Below are 22,732 nucleotides of genomic sequence, written 5' to 3'. Positions count from 1 at the left end.
TAGAGTGCTCTAACTACATTTAATTTATGTAATATGCAATACTAAATCGCATACATAGTCTAATATCACAGGTACATATCAAATATATACTTGTATTTACATATATGTAAATGAACTGTTAGTAATTAGTTTATTGCCATTATATATCTCATATTGTGTAACATGATTGTATGCCAACATGCTTAGTGAATCAATAAATAATTGAATTAAAGTGTAATCGATGTCGGAAACTCATGGACGATCGCATTTTATTTACTCCCGAAGTAAAAGAAGCGCGACCGACCGTGGATTTCCGACGATGCCCGCTCGCATTTCGGAAATCCTGGATCCACCACTGGTTTAGAGTGAGAGATTGGCATATACATTGACCAATAGCTAAAAAATATAATTTCAAAATATTAGTGCACATTTAATAGGCCTATGGTCATGAATATTTTCTTTCAATTCTTAACATCCCCTTGTGCATCGTGTTGGAACATTTTCGGGTTTGACACCCCCCCCCCCCCCCCCCTATTCCGACAGTATTTGCAACTCTGGCTGTAAATCTGTATCAAACTTTTCTCACAATACTCTAGTACAAAATAAACCATGGGAAATCATGGACTAGCCACATCACTTTTTGGTGAACATTTTCACATGTAAATAACAACATACACGGTGAATCCAAGGGCGGGTCCCGGGGTCAGTTCTGGAAAGGTTTACATCGACATGAAAACTTCATGACATAGTGCAGATTCAAGGTTGTTTTTAGAATTATGCCCCCCCCCCCGAAAGGGTGGGGCCACGATAGGAGATAAGTTTTACATACAAAAATATAGGAAACATCTTCTCAATTAAGAACCACTGGTTCAGGAAAGTAGAAATTTACAATACATAACAGCTTCCTGAAATAGTGTAGATTCAAGTTTGTTAACATCATGGCCCCCAAGCGTAGGATGGGGCCACAATACGGGATCCAAGTTTTACATACAAATATATAGGAAAAATCTTCTCAAGAACCAATGGACCAAAGAAGTTTACATTTACATGAAAGCCTCCTGATACAGTGCAGATTCAAGTTTGTAAAAATCATGGCCCCGGGGGTAGGTTGGGCCCATCAAAGTTTTACAAACAAATATATGTGGAAAATCTTTAAATATGGGTCAAGGTGACTCAGGTGAGCGATGTGGCCTATTGTTTGTCAGTAGCCTGACTCAATTTAACAAGAGTACCGCAAACGGTACACAATACGCCCGTGAAATGCTTACATAGGGTGTTTTTCTTGTGCTATAATTTGTATAACTTTGCTTCAGGTCGTATCAGCCATCATGAGGCTGTGACAAACTTTCATATGACCAAAGGGTCTTAGCTTAAAAATCCAGATTTCCTCAAAATGGACTAAGTTCAATAACCTGTAATTTTTTTCAAAAATGAAAGAAAATCAAAATCCTTCCCCAGATGCACAACTTCAATACCCATACAAACACTCCACAAAATAAGATGGTCCTCATTTGAAAACTGTGGGAGGAGTAGGGCGGACAAATTATGTACCCTCCATATAATAATTATTTCCAAATAAAGGGGCAAAACTCTTGGAAAAAAGGTCGAAATGGATCAAAATTGCAGTATAATCTAGAGTGACCCACAAAGAAGCTACACAGCAAGTTTCAGCATGATATGTGAAAGGGAAATGAAATCATAAAGAGAAAACCCTGAACGGACGGACGGACATACAGACATCGCTGTACCATAATACGTCCCGTCTAAAGACGGGCGTATAAAAACTGATCATATGCAGAGCAAGGTCTTGCACATCAAATCAGTTGAGAGATACACTGAAAGCGGGTGATAATGGATTATTGCTAAATAAATATGGGAAGTTGACGATGGAGAAGATGAAGTCATCCTGTTTATCATCAAGTCGAGTTGTTAGTTTGCAGTTAATATTTACTTTCAATAAGCTATCCAAGTATGAAGCAGAAGTGGAGGACTTTGTGGTGTTATATTTCGAGTTTAATGGGATATATTGAATTGACTTCAGAATGGAACGAGAAATTACTGGTCTACAACGTAGTTTAATGATGTTTTGTGTTTGGGGTAGGTATCTTCACTGCATCTTGTACAATTCTCGTTTATAACATCGACTAAAGAATTCACAGGTGCCTGTAATGGCCCATGAGCCTGTTGTTAAATTTATTACTTCATGATAACAAAATATGTCGGAGCACACAAGTTTACGACCGAAAGGTTTACATAATTTATTGATGAAACTGTTTCCCAATGTATAATATAATCTATTGTTACAAAACAACACATTTAACGTATCAGATGGACAAAGATTTGCGACATTAAAATAAATCTATTTGACCATGTACAAACTGATTTCATGAGTCCTGTGAATTCTGTAGAGAGAAAAAAATACCCACTCATAGTATGCCAGTGGTAACAATTCATAGTCTTTAACTTAACTATGTAATCAGTACACAAAAAATTACTACATACTGTCTCAGCACAAGCACAACAGAGAAATACTGTATGTCTAATTAATTTTTTTCTTCTGTAATTCATTTATTTTTTGCTAATTAATTTGGCGAACTTAAAATTTAACACAGTTGACATTAATGTAGTACATGTACATGTAATTGGCGTCAACATGATTTAGAGCTTCTAATATGTATAAGAATGGATATACAGAGATTGTTTTTTATTCTAGCACAGGCATAAATCAAATCTCTTCCTTCATCCTCAAAGCAGCTAAAGTTTAAATTCCGCTAAAATAAGACAAGTATAGTAGTCCTAGAAAGGAAATTCTTATGTTGACAAAACTTGATTACGAACATGTTAATTTGCACAATGCACTTTTAAAGATGTTTAAGTTCCTGCACATAAATTTTAATGTTAATTTACATATATAGCATGGCTGCAGAAACACATCTCCTTTTTCACTTGAATTAAAACATGAATTTCAAGTGAACAAACATTGTTTTCTTCTGATTAGAACAACTGCTGTCAGAGCAATCCCACAATGCCCTCATAATCACACCTCATCGACAATCTGCTGAAGTTCATAGGTCACTGTCATACTTGCATGGGTCACCGACTAAACTGCCGTTTGCCGTGCCCTTTGCTTTTCAATGGTTTATATATTTTGGCTTTGTTTTGTAACTTGTCTCTATGGTAACCAAATCCACCAGGTTTGTTCCTGTGGCTCATACTTTTACCTCCCTTCTTTCCATGAACATCTGAAAAAGAACAAGAATTCTATAACTCCTTCCATAATCACTGATACCATCAAAAAGAATTGCATATGAAGTCCTTAAGGATATGCGGGACGATGATCACGTGATGATTGTGAATTTATTATAAATTTAGAACCTGACGAAGCGTAGTTAAAGCTTCCCGAGAAAAACCACAATGCACTACAGACACACTATATGACGTCACAATAAAAAAAATACGTCATGACATTGTATCGCGGGGAAAATGTCGTCATATTTTGTCGTAATTTGCTACCGCTGCCAAGTGTTATGTGTAAATCTGTTGATTAAATTCTTGTCAAATGATAATTTTCATTTCTAATTCGAATTGATTACAAGTCTCCCTTTTCATATACATTGTATATATTATATATACAGTATGCGCCACAGTAATTTTGATAGTATAGCCTAGAAGGTACTGAAATCGCTCCTACATGTGCATGCAATTTGAATCTAGGCATTTACAAAAGGAAAGTCAATCGTGCGTAAACAATGACTCGGTGCAAGTGTAAGATGATGATCGTTTGTTGATATTTACTATAGTAGAGTGAAACTAGAACTGGACACACATTTCACCGAATCTTGCTTGGGAAACGTACGAACTATTCTGGTGCTTTTATAATCGATCATTGTTTGCGAAAAATACCCCACCCCCCATATGCCGAAGATCGATACTTTTGGTCAAATATTAACGTCCATGCTAGGAATGTTTAATTTTCCCAAGCATTTGCATGTAAATATAAGTACGCTTTATCTCTCAAACTATTTTATATTCAAATTAATTTTACTAACTTTACGAAACACTGCTGCGAAAATGGTAACTAATGTAATAAATATGATACACGTCGGAAAGTATGTGAGAAGCAGACGTGTGAAAAAGAACAATGTGCAAAGTCTTAATGTGTGCGACACATAAATTCCTTGAAAATAGTATGGAGACGATCGAGTCAAGCGACACTAGCTACGCTGGCCGCAGAAGAGCTGTACAGTTGATGTTGTAAACAAAGTAGTAGCTTCCATTGAAGTTAACTAGATCTAACCCCGTGGTTTGAAGGAAGACGAATCGTAGAGCTAGACGTTTCGTCCAAAGTCATGTATAATATATACATGTATATTTAAAAAAGATTAAAATTTTAATTTGTTTTCATTAACTCAAATTTTGTTCCATAATCATGAAAATTCTAAATAATACAATAGGTTCAAAACAAATATAGTTTCTAACAATGTATTCCAAAACAGGCACAAAGAATTAGGCTGCCCCCCCCCCCCCCCCCTCCACCCCCTCTTTGACTGAGCATTTTTTTTTTAAAATTGTAGTGCAAATAAATTGAGATTGTACAGGACATCCTGATGGTGCTTCATGAAAAAAAGAATAAATATTCATTGACGAGTTATTTTTGGCCACATCGTCCTGCATGTCCTTAAACATCTTGAGATGATTGCCAGGTACTCTTGATATGCCTAACCAACTTTTGGGACCGACGCCAACATTGTTTGATCCCTCCCTGCCCTATTGTTTATGACCATCAATATTGAAACCTGTGTCTTCAAATTCAACAGTATGCATGAATCCCAAAAGTGATTTCACCAACTGGTTTATCTGAACCTTTACCCTATAGAAGTGTAAAAGAGTGATTTATCTAAACCTTTACCCTATAGAAGTGTAAACGTGTGCTTTATCTAAACCTTTACCTTATAGAAGTGTAAAAGTGTGATTTATCTATACCTTTACCCTATAGAAGTGTAAACGTGTACTTTATCTAAACCTTTACCCTATAGAAGTGTAAAAGTGTGATTTATCTATACCTTTACCCTATAGAAGTGTAAACGTGTGCGTTATCTAAACCTTTACCCTATAGAAGTGTAAACGTGTACTTTATCTAAACCTTTACCCTATAGAAGTGTAAAAGTGTGATTTATCTATACCTTTACCCTATAGAAGTGTAAAAGTGTGATTTATCTATACCTTTACCCTATAGAAGTGTAAAAGTGTGATTTATCTATACCTTTACCCTATAGAAGTGTAAATGTGTGCTTTATCTAAACCTTTTACCCTATAGAAGTGTAAAAGAGCACATTTAGAGGTCCAAAGCCCCTCGCCTATCCCCTATACAAGAGGCCCACATTCCTTATCAGTTACCTCATTATTAGTTAAAGGTACGCATGCCCCAAGGGCTATGCAATCCAAACCTGACCTCTCCCTAAAGTCAAAAAACCTCTAATACACACACAACCGGTTTATATGATTTACAACCCCCCTCCCTTCATATAATAATTTACAACTACCCCCCCCCCCCTCCCCAGTTTATGTAATTTACAACTATCTCCTGGAGATCCATTACAACTACCCCTCCTCCGGTTTATATAATTTATAACTATCCCCCCCCCCCCTCAGGTTTATATAAATTATAACTAACACCCCAACACCCCCCGTTTATATAATTTATAACTACCCCCCCCCTCCCCCATTTATATAATTTACAACTTTGGTTGACCTTTCCTGTTCTACATGATGATGCATTTAAAAAAAAAGTTTTCCTTACAAATAAGTTGTTATTAGAGAAGATTTTTGATGATTCAAAAAATTTTGCCCCACCCCTAAAGCCCTGGGGTGCAGGAGTCCTGGAATTTACAATGCCTCTCCCTATCACAATGATGCATACCAAATTCCATTTTAAAAAATGGATGGGCAGTTATTAAGAAGTCAAAATTGTTTCATTGTTAAGGCACAACATAGGACGCACACCAATAGCAAAGGTCACCGGACTCTCAGTTATGTAAGCTTACCCAAGTCTACATAGGGCGGGTTATGGAAGCCGAACGATAGCGCCACCTTCTGGAGATCCAGGGTGTTGACATCGTAGATATTTTTAAGACTGTGGGAGGCGAAGGCCCGGATGTAAGACTTGTAAGCTTCCTGTGCTGACTTGTGGAGGAAGTAATTCTTCTCTATCAGTTTCTCTAACTACAAATAAGATCACAAGATGTGTATATACAAGGTACAGAGAATCCATATCTTTCTGTAAAACCTCTCCAGCCGTCTTAAATATTAAATCGTCTCTCTGAAAAACCTCTCACAAGCACATCTCACACACAAAATACACTGTGTTAAATCGTCTCTCTGCACTTCATCAGAACTTCAGTCACAAAAACATTTAACCCACGTTGAATTAAATCAACAATGTTCAGTTGCGTCCAACTGTTAATTTGAGTGTCCCAAGAATATAATATTGTACACGACAAAGAGTGGCATTAACTGGGTATCTCGTCACAACCAAGCACAAGTTGACTAAACCAAACCAAACCAAACCAAGCACAAGTTGACCAAAAAACCCGACCAGGCACAACTCGGCTAAACAAAACCCGACCAGGCACAACCCGATGTAATTACACGCCATCATCTGCTCACCTAGTCAGGTCACTAGACTCTGTTACTAAGATATAATAACTGTTCCCAGCAGAGCTAATAATTGTCAAATGTTTCATTGTTACGGGAAATAATGCTTCAAATGTATCTTTGACAATATTTCTGCCAAAATGCTACCCATCACAAACTCTTCATCATTACTAGAGATTGTTTTTATGAAAAATGTCTCCCCAAACTAGAGATTGTTTTTATGAAAAATGTCTCCCCAAATGCTCCTAATGAAACCTCCTCCCTTTAATGTACTGCATGGTATGTAGGAGAAAGCATGAGCAGGAACAAACAATATGAACTCCGATAAGCCACATAGGAGAAGTGTTCACAAACTATTTTACACTGTCCACCCCTAAGATCCACTATAACTTTAAGGACAACAATTGGATCCTTCTGTCCCTACAATATGCACATCTGCAAATGGCATTGAAGTACCGTACAAAATTTCAAGTCTATCGCATAAGTCAAATAGGAGAAGTGTTTACAAGCTGTCTTAACATCCTCCTACCTCTTAGATCTACTATAACTTTAAGGAAATATTTCGATCCTCTTCTCCCGACAATATGCATATCTATAAATGGCAATGATGCATTGTAAAAAGATTTTGTGACAGACAGACAGAAAGTACTAAGGAGGAGAAGCGTTCACAAGATCACAAAAACAATGTCCCCCTTTCAGGGGAGACATAATGAAACAAAGTTTTAGTGTTGATACTGGTCTACACCACATTTTTCTCTAATACGCTACTTGTTACACCAAGTTTCAGTTTTATACACCAAAACTATCAGCAGTTATGTTACACTCACCTGAGCCTGTATGTTGGAAATTTTACTCCAGGAGAAATCAAACTCATTCAGCGGGACTTTGGCATGCTTCAGATATCGAAGAAATCCCAACTCCTCAGGGCGTAGAATCAACAGAGCGTGACCGACTCCACCCTCTCCTCGTGCTGTTCGACCGACACGATGGATGTACTCCTATGACAGAGAGCAAGAAATTCATCACAACAAAGACTATACTTTGCCTCAGTTATAGTAAACGTAATCATAAACAGGGGCCTCTGATTGTCTCGTAATCATAAACAGGGACCTCTCATTGTCTCGTAATCATAAACAGGGGTCTCTGATAGTCTCGGCTACAGTATCCGTAATCATAAACAGGAACCCCTGATTTTCCAAGTTACAATATCCGTAATCATAAAAAGGAGCCTCTGATTGTCAGTTACAGTATCCGTAATCATAAACAGGGGCCTATGATTGTCACAGCTACAATATGCAGAATCATAAACAGGGGCCTATGATTGTCTCAGTTAAGTATTCGTAATCATAAATCAGGACCTCTGTAGTGATTGTCGGAGCTACAGTACCCGTAATCATAAACAGGGGCCTCCAATTGATCTGTTTATAGCTCACTACCTCAGGTACTACTGTGAATCAATTTTTATTTGTGAAAGCTTTACTTTGGCATTTCATTTCAGCACATCAATATTTTTGTAGATTAAACACATGTACATGTAGCAATGGTGACATCTCCATATGAGTGAAATATTCTCTCAAGGAACGTTAAACAATATTCAATCAATCAATCTAATTTTAAGGGACATTCTATTCCCATGTCATAATTCAATACTGACCTTAGGGTCATCTGGTGGGTCATACTGAACAATCCAGTCCACCCGAGGGATGTCTAGACCTCGGGCTGCTACATCGGTACACAACAATATTGACTCCTTAGAATTACAGAACTGGAAGAATGTCTGGGTTCGCTTGGTCTGTTTCTGCTTTCCCTGTGGAAAGAAAAATCTCAAGAGTCTGAAAGCTGTCTCCTAAAACTTCAATATTAACTCTCCATCTCACATTCACAAAAATCTCAAGAGTCTGAAAGCTGTCTCCTAAAACTTCAATATTAACTCTCCATCTCACAGTCACAAAAATCTCAGTCTGAAAGCTGTCTCCTAAAACTTCAATATTAACTCTCCATCTCACATTCACAAAAATCTCAAGAGTCTGAAAGCTGTCTCCTAAAACTTCAATATTAACTCTCCATCTCACAGTCACAAAAATCTCAGTCTGAAAGCTGTCTCCTAAAACTTCAATATTAACTCTCCATCTCACATTCACAAAAATCTCAAGAATCTGAAAGCTGTCTCCTAAAACTTCAATATTAACTCTCCATCTCACAGTCACAAAAATCTCAAGAGTCTGAAAGCTGTCTCCTAAAACTTCAATATTAATTCTCCATCTCACATTCACAAAAATCTCAAGAGTCTGAAAGCTGTCTCCTAAAACTTCAATATTAACTCTCCATCTCACAGTCACAAAAATCTCAAGAGTCTGAAAGCTGTCTCCTAAAACTTCAATATTAACTCTCCATCTCACATTCACAAAAATCTCAAGAGTCTGAAAGCTGTCTCCTAAAACTTCAATATTAACTCTCCATCTCACATTCACAAAAATCTCAAGAGTCTGAAAGCTGTCTCCTAAAACTTCAATATTAACTCTCCATCTCACAGTCACAAAAATCTCAAGAGTCAGAATATTGTGTTTTAGATATGTGTGAGAATTTGACGCAATCTGTGAAATTTATGTCAGAATATTGTGTTTTAGATATGTGTGAGAATTTGATGAAATCTGTGAAATTTATGTCAGAATATTGTGTTTTAGATATGTGTGAGAATTTGATGAAATCTGTGAAATTTATGTCAGAATATTGTGTTTTAGATATGTGTGAGAATTTGATGAAATCTGTGAAATTTATATCAGAATATTGTGTTTTAGATATGTGTGAGAATTTGACGCAATCTGTGAAATTTATATCAGAATACTGTGTTTTAGATATGTGTGAGAATTTGACGCAATCTGTGAAATTTATATCAGAATATTGTGTTTTAGATATGTGTGAGAATTTGACACAATCTGTGAAATTTATATCAGAATATTGTGTTTTAGATATGTGTGAGAATTTGACGCAATCTGTGAAATTTATATCAGAATATTGTGTTTTAGATATGTGTGAGAATTTGACGCAATCTGTGAAATTTATATCAGAATATTGTGTTTTAGATATGTGTGAGAATTTGACGCAATCTGTGAAATTTATGTCAGAATACTGTGTTTTAGATATGTGTGAGAATTTGACGCAATCTGTGAAATTTATGTCAGAATACTGTGTTTTAAATATGTGTGAGAATTTGATGAAATCTGTGAAATTTATGTCAGAATACTGTGTTTTAGATATATGAGAGAATTTGATGAAATCTGTGAAATTTATGTCAGAATACTGTGTTTTAGATACACATACTCATAAACATACACATGTCTATTACATACAACACACATACTCACATGTCTTACACATGTTTAACACACATACTCAAGTGTCTTACACACACAACACACATACTCACGTGTCTAACACACACAACACACATACACATACTCACATGTCTTACACGTGTCTAACACACATACACATACTCACGTGTCTTACACACACAACACATACACATACTCACGTGTCTAACACACACAACACATACACATACTCACATGTCTAACACACACAACACACATACACATACTCACGTGTCTTACACACACAACACACATACACATACTCACATGTCTAACACACACAACACACATACACATACTCACATGTCTTACACATGTTTAACACACATACACATACTCACGTGTCTTACACACACAACACATACACATACTCACGTGTCTAACACACACAACACATACACATACTCACATGTCTAACACACACAACACATACACATACTCATGTGTCTTACACACACAACACATACACATACTCACGTGTCTAACACACACAACACATACACATACTCACATGTCTTACACACAAAACACACATACACATACTCACGTGTCTAACACACACAACACACATACACATACTCACGTGTCTTACACACACAACACACATACACATACTCACATGTCTTACACATGTTTAACACACATACACATACTCACGTGTCTTACACACACAACACATACACATACTCACGTGTCTAACACACACAACACATACACATACTCACATGTCTAACACACACAACACATACACATACTCACGTGTCTTACACACACAACACACATACTCACATGTCTTACACGTGTCTAACACACATACACATACTCACGTGTCTTACACACACAACACACATACACATACTCACGTGTCTTACACACACAACACACATACACATACTCACGTGTCTAACACACATACACATACTCACGTGTCTTACACACACAACACACATACACATACTCACATGTCTAACACACACAACACACATACACATACTCACGTGTCTTACACACACAACACACATACACATACTCACGTGTCTTACACACACAACACACATACTCACGTGTCTTACACACACAACACACATACACATACTCACGTGTCTTACACACACAACACACATACTCACATGTCTTACACGTGTCTAACACACATACACATACTCACATGTCTTACACGTGTCTAACACACATACACATACTCACGTGTCTTACACACACAACACACATACACATACTCACGTGTCTTACACACACAACACACATACACATACTCACGTGTCTTACACACACAACACATATACACATACTCACGTGTCTTACACACACAACACACATACACATACTCACGTGTCTAACACACACAACACACATACACATACTCACGTGTCTTACACACACAACACACATACACATACTCACGTGTCTAACACACACAACACACATACACATACTCACATGTCTTACACACAAAACACACATACACATACTCACGTGTCTAACACACACAACACACATACACATACTCACATGTCTTACACACACAACACATACTCACATGTCTTACACACACAACACACATACACATACTCACGTGTCTAACACACACAACACACATACACATACTCACGTGTCTAACACACACAACACACATGTCTTACACACATAACACACATACACATACTCACATGAATACACATGTCTAACACAAACAACACACATACTCACGTGAATACAGATGTCTTACACATACAACACACATACTCACGTGAATACACATGACTGGGATGTCTATGTAGTTCAGTAGCTCGTGGTAGTACTTGACAGCCATACACGAGCTGAAGAAAACCATCACTTTCTTTTTCCGATTCTTTTTCAAGAAGGTAAACAGGAGAAGAAATCTCTTGTCTGATGGACAAACCACGTAACCCTGGTAACAAGTATAAAAACATGATTAATCCCCCATTTTTATGAAAATTTCATTTTTAATGCATTCCAGAATAAAAAAGGAAATTCCAGGAGTACTTTTTCTGGGTTTTAGAGCAAACCTGTCATAGGGTAAACGAATTAAGATAGAGGAATGTTCTCCTATCTCAAATGTTGATGTAGTAACATTACTCTATCCTCTGTGGATCTTATTGCTCAAAATCTCTGATAGAGGAATGTTCTCCTATCTCCAATGATGATGTAGTAACATTACTCTATCTTCAATGATCCTATGATAGAGGAATATTCTCCTATCTCAAATGCTGATGGAGTAACATTACTCTATCTTCTGTGGATCTTATTGCTCAAAATCTCTGATAGAGGAATGTTCTCCTATCTCAAATGCTGATGTAGTAACATTACTCTATCTTCTATGGACCTTATTGCTCAAAATCTCTGATAGAGGAATGTTCTCCTATCTCCAATGATGATGTAGTAACATTACTCTATCTTCAATGGTCTTATTGTTCAAAATCTCTGATAGAGGAATATTCTCCTATCGCAAATGCTGATGGAGTAACATTACTCTATCTTCTATGGATCTTATTGCTCAAAATCTCTGATAGAGGAATATTCTCCTATCTCCAATGATGATGTAGTAACATTACTCTATCTTCTATGGATCTTATTGCTCAAAATCTCTGATAGAGGAATGTTCTCCTATCTCCAATGATGATGTAGTAACTTTACTCTATCTTCAATGATCTTATTGTTCAAAATCTCTGATAGAGGAATATTCTCCTATCTCCAATGATGATGTAGTAACAATCTATCCTCTGTGGATCTTATTGCTCAAAATCTCTGATAGAGGAATGTTCTCCTATCTCCAATGATGATGTAGTAACATTACTCTATCTTCTGTGGAACCTATGATTGAGGAATGTTCTCCCATCTCAATGCTGATGTAGTAACATTACTCTATCCTCTGTGGATCTTATTGCTCAAAATCTCTGATAGAGGAATGTTCTCCTATCTCCAATGATGATGTAGTAACATTACTCTATCTTCAATGATCTTATTGCTCAAAATCTCTGATAGAGGAATGTTCTCCTATCTCAAATGCTGATGTAGTAACATTACTATATCTTCTATGGATCTTATTGCTCAAAATCTCTGATAGAGGAATATTCTCCTATCTCCAATGATGATGTAGTAACATTACTCTATCTTCTGTGGAACCTATGATAGAGGAATGTTCTCCTATCTCAAATGCTGATGGAGTAACATTACTCTATCTTCTATGGATCTTATTGCTCAAAATATCTGATAGAGGAATATTTTCCTATCTCCAGTGATGATGTAGTAACATTACTCTATCTTCTGTGGAACCTATGATAGAGGAATGTTCTCCTATCTCAAATGCTGATGGAGTAACATTACTCTTTCTCACATTATCACCAGTGTGAGATCGACTTTACCCATGTGAGACAGCGCCATGTGAGATTTTTCTGTCTCACACTGCTGCGACGTCATTTGATTGTGACGTCATATATTTTCTATGATTTACATTACACGGTGAAGATTTACGTTACACAGTGAAGTAAAAATATTTTGGATTGTTATCTTTAAATTTTAATGTAGTATAGCTTTCTGGTGGACAACCTTGGGTTTTTTAGTTTACACTTACAGTGTAAACCATTTTCGGGTATGCTCTTTCTGCCTATCTAATTAGTTTTTGCATCGAAGTTCAAATGACGATTTTGATAATCTAAAATTTTCTGAAAGCTCCTAATTTTATGCACTAAACTGTAGTTAAAATGTGAGAAAAATAATCCTTCATTATTTACTCGTGTGGGATAGGGAAATTCCACCTCTGGAACAAGATTCGCTGTCTAGGACTCGGCAAAGCCTCGTCCAAGACTGCGAATCTTGTCCCCTCGGTGGAATTTCCCTATAACTGTTTGGTAAGAAAATCAATTTGATAAGGGAACTGTATCTTCTCTCAATGATCATGATATAAAGAATTTCTATGAACATACACACACACATACATATATATATACATGCATTAGGGCATTGGCAAAGGGGCGGCAACCATCGCCCCGATAATTTTGAAAAAAAAAAAAAAAAAAAATGCAAAATTTGGAGAGGCGATATCTGCTAATTGGAGCGGTGAGTATAACGCGATCTGTGGTCAATAGAGCGGCAAAATGCGAAAGCCATTGTTTACACTAGCTGATGAAAATGGGATCTACAATTAAGTGATAAGACAATGCCTTCTTGCTGTAAAAGAACCAATTTAGCAATACTGCTAACACAAACTTTCTGTCAATTCAATGAACAGGATATATGTATAATAAAATACATAATGGTAGAAGGCCAATCTCTAAAGCTTACAAAAGTATGAAACAATTAATTACATAGAATATTGAAAGAAGGATGAGGTAGACAGGGAATCCACACATTTCAGAGAAATTATCGCCACAAAAAATTATTTAAAAAGTGGGGGAGGATGTAAGTAGTATCCATGCTTCAGGTGCCTGCATGTGGATGAATGCTCTGGATTTCTGTCATAATATAATTTCAATTCCTTAGACTAATAATTTTGTCACATGCATCGTCCAATTCGGATTTCATGAAAATATAGTTACAATTTACATTACCAATTCATTTAAGATTTTCAAATATGACAGGAAAATTACAATAATATAAATGTGATGTGTTTATAAGTTATAAAGGAACGTGATATCTTCTGTCCCCTCAAGAATTTTACTTTTTATCAATGGTGGAGAGAGAGAGAGAGAGAGAGAGAGAGAGAGAGAGAGAGAGAGAGAGAAGAATCACATTATTAAAGTTATCAGTTTGACAACAGGCTGATAATTGAATGCATATCAATGTATCAAATCCATCATGAATATTCTTACAGGTTGCATATTATATATACATGTATATATACATGTATGTACGTATCCATCTTGAAGAATCTTAGAACATATAGAGGTCATTACGTGTATAATGTTACTAATTCTTGCAATAATGCCATTATAAAACAGTTTTGAAAACACAGTTGTATTTGGTTTCATGGTATAAATAGTACATAATTTACATATACCTCAGAACTGATCATTCCACACACATACATATTGTAGGTGTGACACAGTTATGTACAGCTTTTACAGATTCCGACACTGGTTTAATTCTAATAGATCAAAACAAGAACTATTACTTTTGTCAATGTGTTTTTACTATATCTGATGCTTTTTTTTTTTTATCAAATAAATATTTAATATAATTATATATTTTTACAATTAATATGAATGATCTGTGATTACAGTACAAAACAATCATGATACATGCATGTACTTACATAGTTACAACTTTTTAGGAAAAAAGAAATCACATATTATTAGCCTGTTTACACAGCAACAGCTAAGATGTTCAGATTTCAACATTTGACCTGAAATCTCAGGCACATTGACACAGTCACCAGCTAGCCCACTGTGATTAATTTATGTTATCAATTTGTGTAGAGCTGATAGGCACAACAACTGCAGGATGATGCTATATTTATAGATTCACAAAGGTGGCTTGATCATTCTAATCTTCACTAGCATATTATTAGATTTTGAGTTCCCAAGGGTACAATTGTATATGTAAAAATGATGTGATTGAATCTCTGAGAAAATGATTACTTACTCTAATTCTGAAGTCTAGCTTGGATAGAGGGGGAGATAAGGCCATCTTAAAGGCTGGGAGTAACCTAGAAAAATTTACACCCCTACAGCAATATATATGGCAAGAGGACAGGGCTTAGCAGTGTTATCAGAATAAGCAGCAGTCTGATGCTTGACTCTACACGTGCTCTGTAGCAGATGATATTTTGAACAGGGAACTGGCATGATTTATCAAAATAAACTAAAGTTCTACCACTCCGCTCAATCTGTGAGGCACTGAAAGGATATGTTTTTACTTTAACAAAACTTCACCCTACGAACTACAAAATGAATTCATCATTGTTTTATCCGTGTCTTTTAAAACATATAGTTTTTTGATAATATACACAAATATTGGTATATATGATATACTAATACTTATGATTCTCCTCTTGGTGCCTTTCAATTATGAGAAGAATTTGGGAGGAAATTGTTGCTGTGCAAAGGAGAACATGTGCATTGAAGGATTATTAAGGAACACTTTGTCCATTATGATATTTGGAGACCTACTGTCTGTGATTGTCTCTTTTGACGTTGTAATGTTCACATGTAAGAGTCCAGATTGAGAGTAATTTTAAAAGTGATGGTTGATCAATTGGACATTTGTCATCATTAGTGAGAGACAATGGGATTTACACTGGCCTAGGATATTTGCTTGATCAGAAAAACATCATGCTTGACATTATTCTAGAAAAGGTACCAGCAATCCTGCAAAACTCTGAAACAGTGATCAGACTGAACAGTCCTAATGAGTTATTTTTATAAAGTTAACAAATTTTTTAAAGGAATGTGATTATATCTAATTAAAAAATAAAATCTGGATTTACCAATGATATATGAGTAAGTACTTTTTTTTCCAAGTTATACGGTGATTTGATTACATGTTTCCTTTGGTGCAATCCCCCTTATCTAGAACTAGACAAGCATGCTCATGCAATGTGTGAGTCAACATCCGGTGTAAACAATAACAAAAGATAATCACACCCACAAAGTTTGAAATACAAATTTAACCCTGCTTCAGATTTTTTAGGCCAAAATTAAAACTTCATGAGAATTTATATCTAAAATAGATATGGCCAATATATGCACAGTTATGAGGGGAACAAGCATACCCATTTTAAAATTTAAGTACAACAGCTTAATCTTTATTTTTGCAAAATAAGTGCTGCAATCTGAATGTGACCAGAAAATTCATATATTCCACCATTTTCACCGATTGGCTGCTTTTATATCCAATTGCCGGCCTTTAAGTGTGTGTGATTAAGGGCCCCGGGAGAGGAATGTACATTCTTAAACAATATACATATATACCCATAATCATTACAGCATTACATTATATCAGATGGGCTACTACTGTCACACTTCAAAATGTTGCACTGCACACATTTAACACAGTGTTACAAATGCAAGGTGAAGATAACGAACAGTGATCAATTTCATAACTCCTACAAGCAATACAAAATAGATAGTTGGGCAAACAAAATCTATAAATTAGCACGATGAAATATACAATAGATATAACTAAAACACTTTACACATCTAAGGACGGTGCTTGAGCTAGGGGCTCTAAGGGTGCAGATCGGCCCCAAATTTACATATCTTTAAAATTCAGTCAATAAACTTGACATTACTCTATTGTTACTCTTGGCCATTTAGTTGTTCTTAATAGAGGCATATATCTGGGAAGTCTTGTATCAATGATGTCACATTCACCTGGTATTATGATGTTGTTTCCACAACAAGAGGCCCAGGGGCCTTATAGGTCACCTGAGTATCATGTAACAACCTTCCAATGTTTGAATTAGGTTTGTGTTTAAATATAAGAATTTTACTTTTGGATGGAAGAAACATTGAATAGCTATGTGGTCATGAAGTACATGTGTCATTTTAGAAGAAGATTTTTTAAAATTACACTCATTTTGATGGTTTTTGCCCCACCCCTCAGGCCCCAGGGGGGGCAGGGACCACGAATTTCACAATTTTTGTTCCCCTCCACCCACAGATGCTATATGCCAAAATTGGTTGAAATTGGTTCAGGGGTTTCAGAGAAGAAGCTGAAAAAGTTCAAATGTTAACGCACGACGAACGACGACAGACAAAAACAGAAGATTTTCAAAGAAATATTGCATTTTCACTATATAATCAATCAGCCCCGCCTTTGCACCAGAACCCCTGACCCAGGGGCCATAAATTTCAGTTTTGAAAGAAGCATCCTTGATCATCATTATCATACTATTAGTTTGTCTACTTAATACCCAGCAGCAGAGGAGAAGATTTTCAAAGAAATAAAAGCATTTTCACTATATGATCAATAGGGCCCCACCCTAATACCAGAACCCCTGACCCAGGGGCCATGAATTTCACAATTTTGAAAGAGGCATCCTTGCTCATCATAACCATGCTATTGGTTTGTCTACTTAATACCCAAGGACAGAGAAGAAGATTTTCAAAGAAATAATGCATTTTCACTATATGACTTATAGAGCCCCACCCTAGCACCAGAACCCCTGATCCAAGGGCCATGAATTTCACAATTTTTAAAGAGGCATCCTTGCTCATCATTACCATGCTATTAGTTTGTCTACTTAATACCCAGAGACAGAGAAGAAGATTTTCAAAGAATTTCTACATTTTCACTATATGACCAATAGAGCCCCACCCTAACATACCAGAACCCCTGATCCAGGGGCCATGAATTTCACAATTTTTAAAGAGGCATCCTTGCTCATCATTACCATGCTATTAGTTTGTCTACTTAATACCCAGAGACAGAGAAGATTTTCAAAGAATTTCTACATTTTCACTATATGACCAATAGAGCCCCACCCTAACACAAGAACCCCTGCCCCAGGGGCCATGAATTTCACAATTTTGGTAGAGGGCTCAACGCTCATTATAATTATGCCCACAGTTTGGCTTCTTGATGTCCAGGAGTAAAGAAGAAGATTTTTTAAAATTACACTCATTTTGATGGTTTTTGCCCCTCCCCTCAGGCCCCAGGGGGACAGGGTCCACAAATTTCACAATTTTTGTTCCCCTCCACCCACATATGCTATATGCCAAAATTGGTTGAAATTGGTTCAGGGGTTTCAGAGAAGAAGCTGAAAATGTTCAAATGTTAACGCACGACGACGGACAAAAACAGATAGCAATAGGTCACCTGAATGATTCAGGTGACCTAAAAATCATAAAAATCTCATATTCCTCTATCAGAGATTTTGAGCAATAAGATCCACAGAGGATAGAGTAATGTTACTACATCATCATTGGAGATAGGAGAATATTCCTCTATCAAAGATTTTGAGCAATAAGATCCATAGAAGATAGAGTAATGTTACTCCATCAGCATTTGCGATAGGAGAATATTCTTCTATCAGAGATTTTGAGCAATAAGATCATTGAAGATAGAGTAATGTTACTACATCATCATTGGAGATAGGAGAACATTCCTCTATCAGAGATTTTGAGCAATAAGATCCACAGAGGATAGAGTAATGTTACTACATCAGCATTGAGATAGGAGAACATTCCTCTATCATAGGTTCCACAGAAGATAGAGTAATGTTACTACATCATCATTGGAGATAGGAGAATATTCCTCTACCAGAGATTTTGAGCAATAAGATCCATAGAAGATAGAGTAATGTTAATCCATCAGCATTTGAGATAGGAGAATATTCCTCTATCATAGGATCATTGAAGATAGAGTAATGTTACTACATCATCATTGGAGATAGGAGAACATTCCTCTATCAGAGATTTTGAGCAATAAGATCCACAGAGGATAGAGTAATGTTACTACATCAACATTTGAGATAGGAGAACATTCCTCTATCTTAATTCGTTTACCCTATGACAGGTTTGCTCTAAAACCCAGAAAAAGTACTCCTGGAATTTCCTTTTTTATTCTGGAATGCATTTTTTATGTAAATTTTTCAAGATTGTCGTGGCACACTGTATGTGACATCAGCTATGTTGTAGCATGTCTTTGTGCATGAAAAAATCTGTGAGTCAATCAATCGGATAAAAATCAAATCACAAAGTTGGCTGTGTAGCAATCTACATGAATCATTGTGTAGCAGTCTACTGTGTAGCGAACAAAGTGAATCATTGTGTAGCAATCTACATGAATCACTGTGTAGCAATCTACATGAATCACTGTGTAGCGATCTACATGAATCACTGTGTAGCAATCTACATGAGCAGTTCAAAGAATCTGATTTTAATCTGATTGCGAGTCAATTCTCATTATATTACATATACTGCATACACACCTAAGAAAATATTGTCTAATTGACCATTAAACACTACTTTCCAAGATTACTTATTTCTGAATCAAACGAGAGGACCGTGGGTCACAACGATCACCGGAGCACTGTGAGGTCTGACTTGAATACCTGTCGGTGGAAGCTGCATGGGGTCGTATGCATATCAACTTATCATTTATGTCAACTTGACGTATATATTCCAAAATAGAACATATAGATAATGTAATTCTTATCCCCTAATAACATGGTTCCACCCTTGCTCCAGAGTTGATGGTATGAACAATTCTAAAACTACACTACTGTGTCACTACATGTGTCTTTATTCTATATATCTCATGATGAACTTTGAATCCCCTCTGTGGCCCCATCCTGGCCCCAGGGTCATTGTATCTACAAATTTGAAACTACAATATACGAGGGTGTTTGCAAATCAATTTGACGGTCTTCATCAGAACAACTTAAAAGAGTGTTCCTACATGTAACCAACATTAAACTTTGAACTTGTCACAAGGAATACACATGTCCAGGGGTCCGTGTTTGCCCAACTATCTATTTTGTATTGCTTATAGGAGTTATGAGATTGATCACTGTTCGTTATCTTCACCTTTCATATGTAGAATATGAAAGCCCCAACACCATCCATTTAAAATTTATGATTTTGCAAACAAACAGACAGACCGATCAAAAACTATATGCCCTCAAAAATCTCCTGTTGCAGGGGCATAGATAACATATCAAATATGATACACATGTATTACAAAAGTTTACAGTAATTTTTGTTGAAAGCCATTTTCAATTGAATTAAAAAAAAAAAAAAAAACACTTGGGGAAATGTGTATGAAGTAAAACATTTTCCCACAGATTTTTTTAAATATATTTATGCCAGGCATAAAATTGATAAGAGTAAAAAAAAATAGAAATCTAACAGATTTCTGTGGTTTTGCTAGTTACCTCCCTTGCATCAGCCTCATTAATCTATCGAATTCTTCATACAGCGTTTCCATTATTTGTCAAAACAAAATTTCCTGGTTTTGTTGACAAATTATACAATGACTTTGTTACTTCTAATAATATTATGCTGTAAAGTAGTAATATTGTACTTTGTGAATTACAGCTAAGGTAAATGTCATGTTCAAATGTGTGTGTATGTTGTAATATTGTACTTTGTGAATTAAAGCTAAGGTAAATGTCATGTTCAAATGTGTGTGTATGTAGGAGGTTTAGATTCAGATTTAAATATACAAATATCAACAAACCAACCCAAGAGTGATAGTTCTGCCTAGATGGGTTACACTAATATAATTCTCCATTGACAGCAACGTCAAAGACTCTAGTTTTCAGGACCTAGCGATTCAGAGTTCGGCAGAACGGTGCATCATCTCAAAACACATTGTTTAGAGAAATGATGTGACAGGCAGGAATACCGACCACCACTCAGCTGACTCTCCCGTGTCACAAACCTGTTCCAGACCCTCTGACTTTCCCGTGTCACAAACCTGTTCCAGACCCTCTGACTCTCCTGTGTCACAAACCTGTTCCAGATCCTCTGACTCTCCCGTGTCACAAACCTGTTCCAGACCCTCTGACTCTCCCGTGTCACAAACCTGTTTCAGACCCTCTGACTCTCCCGTGTCACAAACCTGTTCCAGGCCCTCTGACTTTCCTGTGTCACAAACCTGTTCCAGACCCTCTGACTTTCCTGTGTCACAAACCTGTTCCAGACCCTCTGACTCTCCCATGTCACAAACCTGTTCCAGACCCTTTGACTTTCCTGTGTCACAAACCTGTTCCAGGCCCTATGACTTTCCCGTGTCACAAACCTGTTCCAGGCCCTCTGACTTTCCCATGTCACAAACCTGTTCCAGGCCCTCCACCGTGGCGCTGTCTTTGCGGTCATCCACACCGATGTACAGTGGCTCCTTCTTCAGTGAAATCCTGGACAAGTCTTCTACCTTCCTAGTCTGAGTGGCTGAGAATAACATCGTCTGTCGCCGCTCTGAAAAACCAGAAATTTAATCGTAAACCGAAACAAAAGCAAGCTTTATCTTCTTAATAAGACAAAAAAAAAAGGAAATCAATTTGTGGAACCTATTATATGCTTTTCAGAAATATGGTGGGTAGGTCAGTTTCTTTTTCTTTTCTTTTTTAAAAAGACCTAGATTTTGAAAATTTTCAATAAATCCCTGTTTCCTTTAGTAAAGCTCGTCAAATTACTTGACTGTGATACCAGGTTGTTGGTCCCAACATTCTTTCATCATTTCTGAAGATCCCATGTCTTTATCTGTCCCGGTTCCAAAGTTATACAAGCTTTCATGATCAAGGTCAAAGGTCAAGCTCACTGGAGTCACTTGACCTCATTACTATTTTGTAGGCCACATCATCATCTAGCTGCAGATCTGTAGCTCTCTGGGAAAATATCAGGACAGACCAGAGAGCTACAGATCCACCCCTTATAAATCCTTAGTTTGATTTATGGTACAGAAACAAAATGCACATGGTTGAGACCTATATCGTAGTCTCATAAATTTGTTAAAAACAAGAGGTACTGTGAGCAATGCTCACTAAGAATACCCCCCGCTTACCCCAATCTCCCAAAGGGTGTTGGTAATAGGTATAAACTACCTCTTTTCTGAGTGTAAAAAACAAATGGCATGACAAACCGAACCATATTGCTACTTCGATGTCCAGTGCGCGTGACCTTTGACCTTTTGACCCCAAAATCGATAGGGAACATCTTCATCCCATGGGTAGTCCATATGTATGATATGGTGACTGTAGGTGGAAAGGATAACGCTTTAGAGCCTGGAAACCATATTGG

At 36.7% G+C, this 22,732-nt stretch overlaps 1 protein-coding gene across 2 annotated transcripts in view; it reads right to left on the bottom strand.

Annotated features, from left to right (window-relative positions):
* Positions 1-2,212: 2,212 nt before the first annotated feature.
* The window catches only part of LOC125673679 (uncharacterized), a 45,939-nt gene continuing 25,419 nt past the window's right edge, over positions 2,213-22,732 (bottom strand). For both annotated transcript variants that reach the window (XM_048910372.2, XM_056159334.1), the window contains exons 9-14: positions 21,771-21,910; positions 11,776-11,937; positions 8,288-8,440; positions 7,461-7,631; positions 6,024-6,201; positions 2,213-3,221 (exon numbers count right to left, since the gene is read on the bottom strand). In XM_048910372.2, coding sequence (XP_048766329.2) covers positions 3,073-3,221; positions 6,024-6,201; positions 7,461-7,631; positions 8,288-8,440; positions 11,776-11,937; positions 21,771-21,910 — 953 coding nt within the window. In that variant the 3' untranslated portion in view covers positions 2,213-3,072. The remainder of the gene's footprint in view (positions 3,222-6,023; positions 6,202-7,460; positions 7,632-8,287; positions 8,441-11,775; positions 11,938-21,770; positions 21,911-22,732) is intronic.

The sequence above is a fragment of the Ostrea edulis genome, chromosome 3 (genome assembly GCF_947568905.1).
Source record: "Ostrea edulis chromosome 3, xbOstEdul1.1, whole genome shotgun sequence".
Lineage (NCBI taxonomy): Eukaryota > Metazoa > Mollusca > Bivalvia > Ostreida > Ostreidae > Ostrea > Ostrea edulis.
The sequence above is the reverse complement of the archived record's forward strand: the minus strand, read 5'-3'. Positions and strand labels throughout refer to the sequence as shown.